Here is a 17,500-nt window from a genome sequence, read left to right on the forward strand (position 1 = left end):
CTCTTCTTGTGTCTTTAGTATGCTCACATCTAGTGATATCACCTTCCAGGGAGATTTTCATCTAAACGCCCACAGCAAAATGTCTCAAGGTTTGGATGGAGAATCTAGAACTACTTGATTTAGCTTTGTATCTGTGGTCACCAGTGGATGTTTTCAATTATTATTACCTCCATTTTGGTGCATCCACCTGGACAGACTATGTATATCTGGGTATCTTATTTTACTTAACTCTCTCCCTTCACTGCAGCTTATTCCATGTCCTTATTCAGACCATGATGCTTTATGACAGACCTTCTCCTGAAGGGATCCACTACGTCCCAAATATTGGAGGCTTCACACTTTTCTTTATTCCAGATTACCAGAGTTTATCTGTTAAAGCCACCCAGTACATGCTACACACATGTATTCTCTTCATATTCTGTGGGAGGCATATAATGGGTTAATCCATGCCAAGATGCTATCTCTGGCTAATGGGCTGTGGAGGAAATGGAATACAGGTTTAAAATCACTTTAAAAGTGATGCCAGCCGATCCTCCTACAGAAGACAACCTTTTCTAAATCCCAGGCTGTGAACTCTGTACCAAGGCAGATCAAAGGTCAGATTCATTCTATATTAAATAATAAAACAGAAATAGCCCTTGATAATTTTCACCTGCAGTATTATAAGGTCCCGCCTCCAAATTCATACTAGACTAGCTAGATACTGCAAGTGGAATCTAAGTTATTTATCCCCCACCTTGCTTTAGCTACAGACAACTCAACAACAACCCGTTCTTCACTTGATGTGGTACTTTTAATGTAACAGGTCTACTGTCAAAAACACTCTACAGACGATCGATATACCACTCAGTCCTCATCTCTTCTTATGACCTTATTTTCCCGGTTACCACACCTACCAACCTTAACCTCTGATCAAGCTCAGTCTGGTTTGTTCCACCACACTGGCAGAAGTTTTAGTGGCAAAAAAAGGGCTAAAAGCTTTGTTCTCCAGGCAATGATAATCTTCCAGCAGAACTCTACAAATTGTTTCCTTCTTTAGCTATCACGCTCTTTGATGACACATGCTTTTCAGCCCTCATCCACTCAGAAATACCTCCAGTACAGAGGAAATCTATGCTTTTGCTTGTCCCAAAGCCACTGAAGGACCCACAGACACCTTCAACCTACCATCCAAGGTCTTTATTAAATGTTGACAGTAAAATTCACATGGTGATAAGAGCAAAACATCTTTCTCCCTTGTTGCAGAAGTAGGGTTCATTAAAGGTAGAGCTTCATGGCCACATATTCTTACAGTGGCCTCCTGGTTGGAAGCTGGTTAGTTAAGCACCAAGCCTATAGCACTTTTGCAAGTAGATGCAGAAAAAGCATTTGACAATGTCTCATTGAATTATGTGGCTCTATTGTTCGCCTGCTACCAGTTCCTAGAAACCATTATTCAGCAATTATTAGAATTACACAATGGTTCAGATTTGGTGGTGCTTATTGGTCCTTTTATATCCAGCTCTTTTTCCATCAGTAAAGGTGTTAGGCAGGGGTGGCCGTGGCTCCATTATTTATTCTGGCCATTAAAGCCTTTTGTGCAGTTGCTTCACAATGAGCTAGATTCAATCACTTTAGAGGACATGCCAGATGCTTTTAACTGTGGCATAGCTTTATTTCTATATGACTTTATAGTTTTTCTTGTCGATCCACAGGTATCCGCCACCGATCTGGAAGATTCTCCACAAGTGGCAACCACTTTCTGGATATAAATTAAACTGCTAAGTGTTAGTTGCATATACCTCTACCTCTGGCAGATAGATTCAAAACACAACTTTATTTTTAACCCTCCCACATACAAATATCTAGGAATTAGCTTTGCTTTATCTATATGACAGACCAGAGAAATACAGCATTATTAGCCCAATTAGTAGAGGACCATTTAAAGGATTGGACCTCTGTCTCCCTCACATGAGCTTAAAGTATTGTTAATAAAAATGACACCGTTTCCCAAAGTTTTTATATTCCACAGGAGCTCTCTATAAGAATTCCCTTTTCTACCTTATGGAGCTGGGATACTCAAGTTTGGAGATTTCTTTGGTCTTCACCTGTCGTTTTCCAGGGGTGCATTTTGCTCATTAAGATCTGTAGAGGGGACATGGCTACCCAGTTTCTCCACAGCCTACAGGGCAATTGCAATGACAGTATAAATAGAGAGCTTTGTTACCCTGGACCACCACTGCTATGTCTGACCTTGCTGCCACATAAACTAAAGTTTCAATCTTATCCTATGCCCTTGCCCCTTCTTACCAGTAAGAGATACATTAAACACCTGTTAATATTTGTTCTTGCCCTCAGATAACTATGCAATGAAAAAAAATTATCACAATACTTGCACAATATTTTCTAAGTTTCTACCAGTATTCTGCAAAAACACAACCTTGTAGGTTTTTAATCAGTGGGGTACATCTTGACTTTGATACAGCTAGGAAGGGATTTTATGGAAAGAATACTGAAATAAGAATTCAGTATTATCAAAAAAATGTTTACACACACACACACACACACACACACACACACATACATATATATATATATATATATATATATATATATATACACATATATATATATATATATATATATATATATATATATATATATATATATACACATATGTATATATATATATATACACACACAGACACACACACACACACACACACACACATACAATAATTCATATGTTAGTTTATATAGCATAACATACTATATGTATTCAATTATATATGTGCGCGCGCACACGTATAATATGCAAAAAAAAAAAAAGAGGGGGGGACAAGTTGGGAGGGAGGAGAATGAATACAACAAAAATGAAGCAGGGGTGTTTGCAAAAAGAGAGAGAGAGAAAAAAGGTGGGGGTTGAAAAGATGAAAACTTCAACAGAAAAAAAGAATAAGGCAAGACATATAATTATGATGTAGGGTAACAGAGCAGTGGGTCTCAAAATACGAACATGGAACGTAAATGGCATGGTGACTTATGTCAAAAGGGAGAGATTTATCGCCTATTTAAGGTAAAAGGACTTGGATACAGCTCTACTTCTAGATACACACATGACAGAGGACGAGCATGGCAAGATAAATAGAAGGGGGCTGGTGGTATTGGCGCAGGATTCATATAAGTGTTGCAGGAGAACAGGAGTAATCATATTAGCAAGTGTAACAAAAGGGATAGTAACTGAAGTAACATACAGTTAGCAAAACGGTGTCTAGTTATTGGAAAAGAACAACAAAAGGGGCAAAGTAACTTTGGCAGCAGTATACATTCATATCACCAAAAGGAGCAGCAGCATTAGTACAGAATATACTGTAAAAAAAATAATGCACAGGCAAAAAGGTCTATTGCTGATAGCATGTGAATGGAACATGGTAATGCGTGTACAAGAAGTAAGTAAGGGAAGGGAAAACCTGAGATCTTCTTCTGTAAAGAGAAGCTGGAAGGGACAGACTGCATTACTTTTATAAAAGCACAAATAAGCAACTGGACTGGTATTCCACAGCAGGAGTTGTTAATTGACAGGTCACATTGTGTATGCTCCAAACCTCGCCAGAAGAAAGCAACCTAAGCCTTTTAATAGTAATACTAGCCTTTAATAGTAAAGATGAATTCTACCAGCAGAAGGAATTGAGTGCTAAAAGTGGGAGACAAGAGTGCTTGTGGAAAATGATTACTCATTGTACACCAGGCAGAAGAGTAAATTTATTCCACTAATCAAGGAGTGTTGAGAAGTAGGCATGAGATTCAAACTGCTGTATCCAGCTACCTTTAGATTATTCTTTCCAGGGGGAACAAAATCATTTTTGATGCAGAACATGCCAAGGAGGAAATACAAAAGTTTGTCCAACAAAACATGAGCTGTGAAACAGAAGGAGATTCAGCTTCTTGTTCTGGTAATAAATACCAGAGAGAGACTATGCCAGTGAAACTTTTTCAAGCTTTTAAACAGAAAATATTTGAGACACAGAAGAAAAGCAAAAGAGTTGACTAGAAGAACAGACAGTATGTTGGAAAGAAAGCAGAGACTGGATTTAGGAGATGCAGATAAACAGGAATAAAACCAGCAACTCGGACACTGACAAATAAATGCAGGAATATAAAGCATTGATTATACTTGTGAAACATGACAGAGCAAGAAAACCTGGAAATATTGGACTTTGATAAACTTGTAGGGGACGCTAAAGCATGTGTCCTACTTCATGTCATTAATGTTTGCAGAACAGTTAGGAGAGGGAAAGAGGAATGAAAGCCTTAACTGTAAGTAAAACATACTTTTGTTCTTAACAGTAATAGCTGTATAGTGCATGGTATCTACATGATATACAGTAAAGTTTTCTCAGTTATTTTCAAGTGTAATGGGGATGCTAAAGTAAACAGGTACCCCTGTTTTTCCTTTTCTCTTTCTCCTTGTTTATTTTTAAGAAATGTAGGCACTGCAATGTAAAAAAAAAAGAGAAAAGTCTGTTCAAAAGAGCATTATACAAGATAAAATGGTGGGCTGTCTCTCATTCTTGCACAGTAGAATGAATGGACTGAGGCTCTTGGCTTTATCTAGCAATAAGTTTTAAAATAAAGCAAATAAATAAAAAGAATGTTTAATATAATAAAGCTGTCTTCTAGCAAATAAATAAATACTTGTAGAAGCAATCCTGTCTCCGTGGAGACAATCTGATAAACAGGAATAAAAAACAGAATACTTCTTTCTTTTAATGGCTTTCTTTCCATGGCTAGGAGATAATATTTTCTGAAAGCATTCAAATGTTCTCTCATTCTGGAAGAGCAATAAAGATAACACAAAACCAAGTAGAAGCACAGGCTGTACCATGCATCTTAGCATGGATAACCTTCCTTTTAGGTTAACCCAAGTGTGTGGGTGTGGCTGCCAGTTTGGTACAATTGCTCCTATTAGGAAGGTAAAACTTCAACATTTGAAGATATACATAGTTTTCAGTGTTAATATTAAGTTAATAAGTTTTGAGGGAGTATTTTTGTTTGAGGGCTTTTAATGAAAAACAAGTTTTGTAAGATGTGAAATAGGCTCAAATAGATATGACAAGAAACTACTGTAATAAAAGGTTAACCTGTCAAATATTAGTGTGCGTATGTAACACAAAAAACTGTTACAAATAAAAGGTAGGAATAATATTTAACATAATGAGCCTGTTGATATTATCTTTAAATGTTAATGGTCTCACAGATATATACAAAAAAAAAGAATAGTAAACTATATTTAAAAATGTAGAGTGCATACAGCTATGCAACAGGACACAGATTTGGAAAGAAATTAACATGTGAATTTGATGAAGAAAAGTTTTCAGAAAGGCTATTCAGTGGAATACCTGGGACAAAGGAAAAGATGAGTACTTTTATTAATTGCAAGAGGAGCTCCAATAGTGCTAGAAGAGTATAAAAAAGATAACTGTAGATATGTAGTACTAAGGGGCTAATGACAAGAGAGGAGGATTATACTGGAATGCATTTATATTCCACCTAAAATTGCTATAATGGAGCCAAGAAAATTCTGGGAGTAATAATCAGATTTCAACAGGGAATATTACTTATAGGTGGGGGAATGGGATTTGATCTACAGCAGGGAAGATGTATCTTGGGGGGCCCAGAAGGGAAAATATAACAAAGGAGGGTAGATTTTTGAAGAAATATATGAAAATATTTGACAAGGAATATATGAATTCAGTAGCAGGAGTTTGGAGTAAATTTACAAATTATTCCCCAAGATAAAAAAAACGGGCTAGGCTAGACAGAACTTATATTTCACAGGAACATGTGCATTTAATCGAAAGTTTTGATACGCATCCAATAACTATTTCAGATCATGTGCCAATAATAACTAAAACAAAAATGCAGGGTAATGAAATAAAAATGAAACACTGGCGCTTTCCCACCTATCTGTTGAAAAGAGGAATTTAAAGAATTGGTACTGGAAATTATTCAGGAGGTGTTAAAGACAGAAATTTCTTCTGAAAATATAGCTAGGGAGTGGGATAAAATTAAAATGGAGTTTAAAAATAGGGTGGGAATAAAAGAGAGAGAGACATATGGTTAAGGAGCAACAAGAGTTGTTTAGATTGACAAAGTATTGCAGAATAGGGGGAATCTCACAGAACAAGAACAGATGCAATTGCAGAGTGCTAATAAGAACATAAAGGATTACCTCTATAATATGTATGAGTTTAGAAAGATTGCTGTTACGCAACTGTTTTTGATAATGCCAGAGCACAAAAACGTTTAGTGCAATGGCTCAGGCAACAGAAAGAAACGGTTGTCACCAAACTTAGGGAGCCTATAACAAAGAAGATAACAATAGATCCTGTAGAGGTTCTAAAAATATTTTGGAAATGTTATGAAAGTCTGTCTGCTATCAAAAAAAGGTACAAATGGAAATGTTTATGGAAAAATTAAATATGCCACCGTTAGAAGTAGATAAAGCTTGGGCAGCCACAGTGGTGCAGTGGTTAGCATTGCCGCCTCACAGCAAGAGGTTCTCCGGTTCGATCCTTGGCTGGGGTGCCTTCTGTGCGGAGTCTGCATGTCCTCCCTGTGGTCGCGTGGGTTTCCTCCGGGTGCTCCGGTTTCCTCCCACATCCCAAAGACATGCTGCAGGTGGATTGGACACTCTAAATTGGCCCTAGGTGTGCGTGTGAGTGTGCCTTCTGTGGAAGGTTGGGCGCCGGGCTGGCAACTCGACACCGTAAAACTCCACTGCCATTCAATGTGCGGACAAGGTGATCCGCTGTGGCGACCCCTAACCGGGAAAAGCCGAAAGAAGAAGAAGAAGAAGAAGAAGTAGTAGATAAAGCTCAATTACTAACAGGATAGGAAGAGATGAGATGATAATAGTTCTGTACAACCAATCAACAGACAAGTCCTCAGGAATAGATGGTATTCCTGTGAAGGTTTGGAAGTTGAGGGAAAAACTGATAAAATACTGTAAAACAAAACCTTCCAGATTTTGGAGAGAAGGAGAAGCACCAACTTCCTTGAAGAAAGTGGTGGTGGCTCTAATACCTAAAGAGGGTAATGACCCATCAGATCCAGCTTCATATAGGCTCATTTCAATCCTAAACCATGATTATAAAGTGTTTATGTCTATAATGGCTAAAAGAATGGCAAAGGTGATGCCAAAATTGAGAGACATGATCAGTGTAGTTTTGTGGAGGAGAGGCAAACATTTAATAACATTACCAGAACATTGATGATTCAGAGGGACGCTGAATGTAAAAAAATACCACTGTTGTTGGTGGGTCTTGATGCAGAGAAAGCATTTGACAGAGTAAGCTGGGAGTTTATGAGCAGGGCAATGGATGCCTTTGTATTCCCTGATAAAACTATAAGGTTGACTAGGAGGACATATGATGGATTGAAGGCAAAAATTAAAGTGGGTAGTTTACTCTCTGATAATTTCTGTTTGAGCAGAGGAACCAGGCAGGGACGTCCTCTTTCCTCTTTGTTATTTGCACTACACGAAGAACCGCTGGCAAAGAAAATAAGAGATTCAAGGATATAATGGGTATGGCAATCAAGAAAAGTTGGCACTATTTGCAGATTATATTATTTTATACCTAATAAAACCAGAAAAGGGCATTTCAGTGTTGTGGAGCATTTTGATGCAGTTTCAAATCTTTTCAGGATACAAAATTAATGAAGCCAAAACAAACGCAATAGTTATAAATTATGTACCCTACACGAATTGGTTCAGCAATATCCAAATTTATGAGGTCATCATAAAATGAAGTACTTAGGAGTATTGATTAAAAAGGATTGTGGTCTGGCAGCTAAAGATATGTGGGAAGAGAGTAAACAAAAGGCAATACAAAAACTGAGAATTTGGAAGCTCTATTATATGGATATGGATATCAAGATACAAGCAGTTAAAATGTTTTTAGTCCCTCTAGTTTTATACATAGGCTAGAGGGAAAGTTGTGAACAATAATTAATAAAGAGTTGAAGGATTTTTTTGTGAGGGGAAGACATAAGAGTAAAGTGGAATAAGCAGAGTCTTCAAATGAACAAGGCGGTTTGGGATTACCTGAAGAGAAGCTGCTTTTAAAAAAGGAATAATTAGTAGAGCATACAAAATACTGCATTATAACTATAAGAATCAATCAGACAAGGTTAGAAAGAATTGGGAAGAGAGACTGGATAAGCAATTCACAAAGAAACAAATGGGCGATATATGTATTTGTCTCACAAATCTGCAACAAAGCCTAGAAGATTTAGGATCTTTGCTTGGAACTGTTAACATAGGTACTTTTATACCCCGAGTAGACTCCAAATAATTTTTCCTCAGATAGATAGCAAATGTTGGAGGTGTGAAGTGGAAGAAAGAGGCAACTAGGAACATTTTTTGGGAGTGTAATGAGTTAACAGACGTTAAAGAATGCCTAGCATTTTGCTCTGCCAGTGATACTGGGTGAGCAAATTGGTGTAACTGAGGAAATTCTTTTGAGCTAAGCTACAGAATCAGAATTGTCTAGACATAGTAAGGCCTTGCTGACTAATTATGGTGCCAAAAAAGCAATTACTAGAAAAGGGAAAACTAAGTCTAAACCAACTTTACTAGAAGTAGTGAATACAATAGCAGGGGCAGCCACGGTGGTGCAGCGGTTAGCGTTGTAGCCTAACAGCAAGAGGTTCCATGGTTCGATCCTTGGCTGGGGTGCCTTCTGGTGTGGAGTCTGTATGTCCTCCCTGTGGTCGTGTGGGTTTCCTCCGGGTGCTCCGGTTTCCTCCCTCATCCCAAAGACATGCTGTAGGTGGATTGGAGACACTAAATTGACCCTAGGTGTGAGTGCGTGTGTATACCTTCTGTGGAAGGTTGGGCGCCGGGCTGGCAACTCAACACCGTACAACTCCACTGCCAATCATGAGTGGACAGGTGATCTGCTGTGGCGACCCCTAACTGGGAAAAGCCAAAAGAAGAAGAAGTGAATACAATAGCAGAGATAAAACAACTGGAATCGGGACCTTTAGAAAAGGGTATGAGCAAATTACACAGGAAAAAAATGGGAATTGTGGGAACAATACATGCAGAGGAGGTGGAACAAGGTAAGGCAGGATATGAATTGAGCTATGTAATGTTTGACTGACAATGACTAGATATATTATAAGTGATGTACAATGTATGCAACTACAATTATGTCCACATGGTTTGTTATGTATAATGTCTGGAACTAAAATTATATCACTACAGTTTGTTTTCATTTATATAAATGTATTACTATTAAATTATCATGTATGACATAGGCAAAGATGTCTCTAAATGAAGACATAGAAGAAAAAGCAGCTACTGTCAATCTTGGGAATGGTGAACAGTTGGGGGGGGGGTGGTAAAAAGAAAATGTGTAGAGAAGTACAGCCAGAGATGTAATTTTATAGTCACTGATGTTTAACATAATGTTACATCGAGTCCTAGGGTCTGTTTGTACAAAAGGGAAACAAGTGAATTAAGCCAAATAAAAGCACAATCAATGGTGCAGAGCCAAAAAACAAACTCATAAGAACAGAGACAATAAACCACATATTTGTTTTGGAGAAAAGGGAGATGAGAGACATGGCAGAAACAAACTGGTAGAAAAGCATCTTGCTAGAAGCAGTTTCAGGACCAAGCAAAGATTCAGGATGGAACAGGAGTGAAAAGTCAGAAGCAATGTAATGAAACACTTCTTTAACAGAAATAAATAATGGTTGATTTACAACAGACTTACGGATGGGGCTTAGATCACTCAAAACTGTATAAGACTGCCTATGAGAACTTCCCACCTTTCTTGTAACTAGTCTAGTTCAAATACAGATTTGCTGTATCCAGGACTGTTTGTAAGCTTCTGAGAGGTGCCAAAGTCTGCTCTTCAAATTTTCCCTTAGATCTCCTAGTTCTCTCCTCTCCTGCACTTTTACTAGCTTATTAGTCTAGCACTTTACCACACCAAACTTCTTGTAGCAATTATTGTAGCACACAAAAGTGCTACCAGCACTAACGTTCTACAAGGAAACAGCGCCAGTACTTATTATTAATGCCCACCCCTCCTCCAGGCATGTCTAAAGGTCAGCTCCCTGTGCTTTCTCCTGTTAACCTGCATCATGTACACAGACAATACTCTCCTCTTACCTCTCAACACTCACACTTGTGAGAGATGCACTTATATATCCAAAATGGAAGCCACACACTCTCCAGTCAGGACTGGAACAGCTGATCAAGAGGACAAGGTCAACACTTGCACCACACCGCATGGAACACATAGCCCTCCAGAACACACACCCGCACTGCCTTCACATAAAAACACAAACCACACATCCACCTTCGCGGAGGGTCTCACTAAAAATCTACCAAAACAGCAGACACCTCCAAGGCAGAAATGCACATGACCACCACAACACAATACTAATCACAAGACACATAACTCTCCTAAACAGTGTGCCACTCAACTAAAGCCCCTAAGACAAAACAGCATGCCCAACACATTAGTCATAGGTGACTCGATAGTGAGGCACACTGACGTCCCACGTCAGCTGCCTGTCAGGTGCCAAGATCCGTCATATAACGCACGCACTCAGGTCCCTCAACAACAGGTACAAATATGACTCTGTCACTGTACATGTGGGTGTGAATGACCAGAGATGTGCCTCCCTGGACTACATGAAAGGAGACATGGAGGAGCTCTCGGATTATGTAGCCCAGGCGGGTATGACCCTAGCTCCATGCAGCATCTTACCATCACCCAGAATGATACCACAGTACAAGCAGAAAATGATCGATTCCAACAACTGGCTAAGTTTCTGGTGTCATTCTAAGGGGCTCCAGTATCTGTCTACCTGGGATGACATGACTGACAGACCTCGATGCTTTGCCATAGATGGTCTGCATCTGTCACACCTGGGCTTCCAGATACTGCCCAAGGCTCTTGCTACCCCTACAGTGCCTTTTTTAGGCGGTGATCCAAAGACCAAATTACCATCGTAACAGCTACAAACAAATGCAACCTGAGGGTCATGGTGCTCAGCGCTAGAAGTCTAAATCTCAAAATGCACTCACTTGAAGCACTCCTTAAAATGGAGGACATTTGTGCTGCAACAGAGACCTGGTTCAAGGCAGCAGAAAGCACCCCTGCACTACCAGGCTATAACTCATTCCACACCTTTTGGCCCCAGAACTTGGACCAAAGCTCTAAAGGTGGTAGTGTTTCCATATTCATAAAGGATGTGCACACCTCCAGACTGGTAGCCCAACATAATACATCAGAGATACTTCAGGTGCAGCTAACACTGGGTAAGACAGCGAGTCAGGTCATAGCCTGTTATAGGTCCCCAACCATGTCCCAAGACACTCACTCCATATTTCTATGCACCCTGGAGAACATTAGGGTCCAAACTAACGCAGCCATACTGGGAGACTTCAACTACCCCTCCATTAACTGGGAAAACTACTCGCCTACCAATACACTTGCCCAATGTTTCCTAGAATTCATTAATTCCAATGCCCTGGACCAGCTCGTTCTTACCCCCACTAGAGGTAGCAACATCCTTGACCTGGTCATTACTAACATGGGCGAACGTTGCTCTACACCAATAGTTAAATCCGCCCTGGTTAGATCCAACCACAAATTAATCACCTTGGAAATCCACATCCCTCCCACTCCCCCCTGCAAACATAACCACCATAAAAAACTTCTCCAAAGCTAACTTTGGGCTCCTAAGAACAGAGGTGGCTAACTTCACGGCACCCATACAAATGGAGAATAGTTGCATGACCACTGAATCATACACCAATGCACTGTATGAACACGTACACAAATGCATAGATCTCGCCATACCCAATAGAGCCAAGACGCTTTCCACCAAAAAAAGGAAGCCAATCTGATGGTCCCCTGCCATAACCAAACTCTACAACATAAGGAGAAAACTGATGTGGAATAAGGTGAAGCCCCAAGACTGGAAAAACTCCCTTACCAGCCTCAACAAAAAGTTGAGAGCCTTCATAAAATCCTCTAAAGCTAGCTATGAAAACAGAATTGCAGCAGATAGTAAAGACAACCACAAGGCCTTCTATAGCTATGTAAAGAACGTCCATGGCAATACCCAGATTTGCTCTGAGCTACTGCACAATGGCACCTCCTATACCGAGCCAACAGATATTGCCAATATACTGGCCAACAGATTTAGTGCCAACCCCCCCCAAAGGACCAATCACAATACCAGTAGATTACCAGGCACCCAGTATTACTGCTGCACAGGTTAAAACAGCACTGTCCAAGGCCAAGAATACAGCTTCTATGGGACCCGACAATATCCCTGGCTGTGTTCTACATGAACTAAAGAGTAAACGGGCACCTCACCTGTGTGCCCTGTTCAGTCACAGCCTCACCTCAGGGCTTTGTCCCTCCCGAATGATGCACTGCTATAGTCATCCCTCTCCAAAAAGGAGGAGTGTCTACAGACCCTGGGAGCTATCGCCAAATTAGCCTGACAAGTCTGATATGCAAAACTATGGAACGCATCATCATGGACCTAATAAACAAGGGTATAGGGAATGTCCAAACTCTGGATCCCACAGTTTGGTTTTGTGAAGGGTAGATCATGCCTGCTCAGCTTGGTCGACTTCTCTGAGTCAGTCACCAGAGCTGTAGAAGGCGGCAAGGTGGTTCATACAGCCTACCCTGATCTGGTCAAGGCCTTTGATACCATTCCCCACTCAGGAATCATAGAAAAACTCACTAAGCTAGGCATCAACTCCTATATCACTAGGTGGGTTGCAAACTGGCTCACAGATAGAACCCACAGTGTGAAAGTGGCTGACTTCAAGTCAGACTGCCGACCAGTCACGAGTGGAGTCCCACAGGGATCGGTCCTGGGTCCTCTCCTGTATCTACTTCTCAGAAGTCCAGTCCAACACAAAGGGACTCCGGCTGACAAAGTTTGCACACAATTGCAAGTTGGGAGTCATTATTAACTCCCCAAGTAATGTTGACATCTTACAGAAAGGCCTCACTGAGACCAACGACTGGTGTCAGAACCATGGCCTTAAGTTCAATGCCAAAAAAATGTGTTGTCCTCCCCTCTGGGAAAACCCAGTTCCCATGAACTACCACATAGATGGTAGTCCACTGAACACAGAAGGCGTAAGAAATCTGGGAACACAGGTTGACAGCAACCTCTCTTTTGACCACCACACTGCCACTGTGGTCAGAAAGTCCTTCTATGTGGCACATCTCATTACTAAGGTTTTGCATCCAGGAAGAAAGAGGCCATAGTCTCCCTCTACTCTTCCCTCATTAGGCCAATCATCGAGTACAATGCCCCATTTGGCATTTACCTCACTAGACACCTGCAACAACTGGAGAGGCCATAAAAGTACCTCACAAAGAGGATCCTAGGCCTTAAACACTTGTCCTATATGAACAGACTCAAAAAACTCCAACTATTCTCCGTCTCATATCGCCTACTTAGAGGCGATCTCTGCTTGACTTATAAATCCCATGTCTGACCCAGCTCTGTTAGAAAGGCTACATCTAAAGAAATCCCAATCCCTCCGCACCACATGCTCCAGAGACCTCAACCTCATTACCACAATCAAGAGAACGTACTGGAGGGAAAGGTTCATAACCCAGAGACTGCCCATGCTATGGAATAGACTTCCCATACATGTCAAACAGAGCACCTCACCAGCCCTCTTCAACAGAAATCTTGATGAGTGAATGGGAAATAGAAAATTCACCGTGGGGATCACTCCAGTGGCTCTACTCGACAGAGGCACTGGAAACTAAGGTCGGGTGGCACAATGCCAGGGTAATCCTATGGGCTAGGCTTATAAAGGCTCCAGGGCCATTAGCCTAGTACACACCTATGAACCTATAAAATTGCAGAGACTGAAGGCAACAAGGATGAGGAAAAAGCCTAGTACTCTCAATCTGATATTACTGTCTTTCTCCATTCATTGTGTGCTACCTTACCTCCTGAACTTGTCGAAGCAGTGCACTGGATGCAGCCCCTCCTGAAAGTGCCAGCAGAACCTGGAAAAAAAAAATCATTAAACGTTACATTTACACCTTTACAATGTATTCCTATGAACAGAAACTGATGAGAACTTTTAGCTTCATACCTTTTCTCCAGGGTAGATGAGACGATTCTTTCCCAGCATTGCACGGAACTTATGAACAAAATAATCTTTGAAACAGTCCCTGAAAAAAAAAAAAAAAAAAAAAAAAAAAACAGCAAAACAATATTGTAATTCTATGTGTAGCATTATTTTGTATTCCTCTTAGCAGGAGTAAGTAGGCATTCCCCTTAGCTGCTGTCCACGCCAGATACACTAGCTGTGAAAGAATTATACCACTTTTCTTTAGAAAGATGCACTACCTCTGGAACACCTGAAGTAAAACCCACTTCTCTGTGTAAACAGACGGTAAAACAGTATATGAATAGTCTAATCCTCTGTGCTATGTACAAGCAGCATCTTATTATTTTGACATTCTCACAGCAGTCTCTGCTGCAACTGCTTCTAAAAAGAAATCAGACTAATGAATAGCATGGTCATATTGTAAAATCAACTGCATCGCATTGCTGGGTGCAAAGGGAAAATAAGTTATCCTGATTCCAGAAATTATAAATGCTATATTTATGCAGTGCTCTAAAACAGTGTATATACTCTAAACTCGGAGTTAAACTAATGAAAAGTATCAAAGTTACACTACATAATCCAGCCAGTGTAACTAGATTACCCAAAAGCCCAAGGCAGCCACCCACCCTTATCCTCAAGTTTGGTAACTTATTACATATACCAGCTACTCACTCCATGAAAAAAAGTACTTCCTAAAGTGAAGATTAAACAGTGTTCCATTTATCTGCTGGTCATGCTATCCTATCCCTCCTTTCCAGGATCATTCCATCCCATTTTATTCTTATTGCCTTAACACACATATCACATATACCAAGCCCATCGCTCCTCTTTTCCAGTGGAAGAAAAAGTAACATTCTTGTAACTTGTATCCCAGATTATCAACATTTTCTTTTTTACAGCTATACTTTACTAAACACACCTTACTTTCACCTCTTACTTTTCAGTATCAGTTCAGATAAAACAATACCCTCATCCCTACATACAAAAAACTACAGCCTCAGCATCTACAGGGGTTGTATGTTCTACATCACACATTTGACAGATGGTGTGCCATGAATATTTTTGTCCCAAATATTCGCTGCTCTTATCACCCTAACTCATAAATTAACAAACTAATAAATACTGTATCTTACTATAAAGATGGTAAACAAAGCAACTCTGCCTTTTACTTTTTTTTTAGAACTTATTTGTTTCGTTACTGTTTCTGAAAAAAAAAAATCACTGTATTTATGAGATGGCCTAAAACACTTGCCAATATACTATATACAAATACTTGTTCTACTACAAGCATCATGTGCTATTTGCTCGCGACACACTTGCTCACTGCCACTGCTTGAAAAGGCAAGTGCTCTGACTCTCACAAGCTTGACCTCCTTTAACTAGTTAGTCCTCCCAACACCCTACCCTACATCACTGTACACCTCTACCAGAACTTTAACCCTAAAACACCATCCTGACTCCCTAATCCTAAAACTCCCTTCCCACACTTTTCTCTCACTTTTTGCGCACTCTCAACATAAAATCCCCCCACTCTCTAAATCTAAAACTTCCTTCCCAAATGGTGCCCAAATCTTGACTCCTATACCCTCGCACTCACCTTGCTCAAACTCTGTTCAGGTAAGCTGTGGTAGCTGCTTGCCTGAACTAATATTTAGGTTCAAGTGTGAACAGCAGCCTGCCTGAACTACAAGATGCTTGAGTCTCTGGCTTCAAGGCAGTAGTCTTCTAGCACTTGGGTATTCTATAAGCATTCAAGTTCCAACAAAAGATTAGGCAGAAAATACTAAAAACAGTATACCATACTATGCAGCAGTCATAAAATATGCACACTAAGAATTATGATTTTGAGCTATCAAGCATAAAACTGCTCATTTTTTAAGTGTGAAATTCCATACACTAATAGTCAAATACAATTTCTGGTTGTGAAAGCAGGTAAGCAAACTAAAATAACAGATTTCTTAATTTTCTCCTGGATCTGAAATGGCCATCCATAAAATATTCTGGAAAACAATCCTATTGTAAAATTCACCTTAAAAACATTACACAACATAACAGCAGAAATGTACCTACTTGCAAAATGCATCTCCAACACGAATTATTACCACAGCTGCACCTTCCTTGCATCTCATGCATTTTTGCATTACACTGTAAAACAAAGAAAATGAAAATGACATTTCCCAATTCATTTCTAAAGTAAGCATGGAAACCTATTACCGGGCCTTGCTAAATTCATCAACTGCAGCAAATGGCCATGGAATCTCTTCCTTCTACACCATCATCACCTAAATGTGATTTACGTCAACAAAACATTTATTATGCTGTCATTACATGATGCAGTAATGTCCTACTAGAAAATCTTGTTTTGCTGTGCATTTTTCCATTAAGCACTGTAGGCAAGGCATGTATACATTTCATTACATTCAGAACCACATTTTATTCAAAATTCTGTGGCATATAAAAATGTAGAAAACATAAGATAACCAGGGTACTGTTCCATTTCTTTCAAGCATTTAAAAATGCAGAGCTCACCCTAAAAGCACTGTAACATATAATGCAATATTTTTTTTACAAAGAGACATACGTGCACAAACACAAAAATAATTATCTTTACTACTAAGGCAGACTACAGAAAAAAGGGGGTACTTGTGTATTATTGCAACAAGGAGGGCAAACTGTTATAATTCAGTGAATTAAATGTCAGAATTCTGCAATCCGACCTTAGCAAATGGTAAGCACCCCCTATGAAAATTATGGTCGGGTTCCACATTAGGCAATAAAATCTGCCTGTACTAACCAGCAAGTGACAGTGGCAGAACAAAAAATGGTTTCCAACTGCTGTAAATTCTGGTAACATGCCCTTAAGTTGCTGTAATACACTTAGAAACTTGTTACAATAACAGGATTTGTTTTCGCATGTGTTTTCTGCAGCATACGAACTCTGAAATTGTAAGGTATTATTTAGTGACTTCACTCCCCAGTACTTTATCCGAAAACCCCAGTGAGAAACATATCAGAAATACCAAGCTATAATCTGGACGTTCTCTGAAAAAAAATTAACAGTTAAAGGTAAGTGTAAAACCTGTGAAGTCCAGCATTATACTGCCCTTCTGACACCATCCATTAAGTGTTTATGCCTTTGAAAGCCAGCAAAGCCTTTGAAATCTTCTGGTAAGTAGAAGCACATGGAACACAAAGCTCCACGCACTACAGAAAGTTATGATTGTGTCATCGATCATAACCCTAAATTATGTGTTACTGACATGGATACTAACAATCTCCTTTCAAAATTTCAGGCCATCCATGTCTTGAACAGAAAATAAGCAGAGTATG

The 17,500-nt window shown here is 39.7% G+C and overlaps 1 protein-coding gene across 2 annotated transcripts in view; it reads right to left on the reverse strand.

Moving 5' to 3' along the window:
* CTU2 (cytosolic thiouridylase subunit 2) overlaps positions 1 to 17,500 on the reverse strand; it is a 753,975-nt gene that overhangs the window by 712,502 nt on the left and 23,973 nt on the right. For both annotated transcript variants that reach the window (XM_044081705.1, XM_044081704.1), the window contains exons 2-4: positions 16,241 to 16,315; positions 14,153 to 14,231; positions 14,004 to 14,063 (exon numbers count right to left, since the gene is read on the reverse strand). In XM_044081705.1, the coding sequence (XP_043937640.1) occupies positions 14,004 to 14,063; positions 14,153 to 14,231; positions 16,241 to 16,311 (210 nt within the window). In that variant the 5' untranslated portion in view covers positions 16,312 to 16,315. The remainder of the gene's footprint in view (positions 1 to 14,003; positions 14,064 to 14,152; positions 14,232 to 16,240; positions 16,316 to 17,500) is intronic.

Source organism: Protopterus annectens, chromosome 8.part1 (assembly GCF_019279795.1).
Source record: "Protopterus annectens isolate FY-2018-M chromosome 8.part1, PAN1.0, whole genome shotgun sequence".
Taxonomy (NCBI): Eukaryota; Metazoa; Chordata; order Ceratodontiformes; family Protopteridae; genus Protopterus; species Protopterus annectens.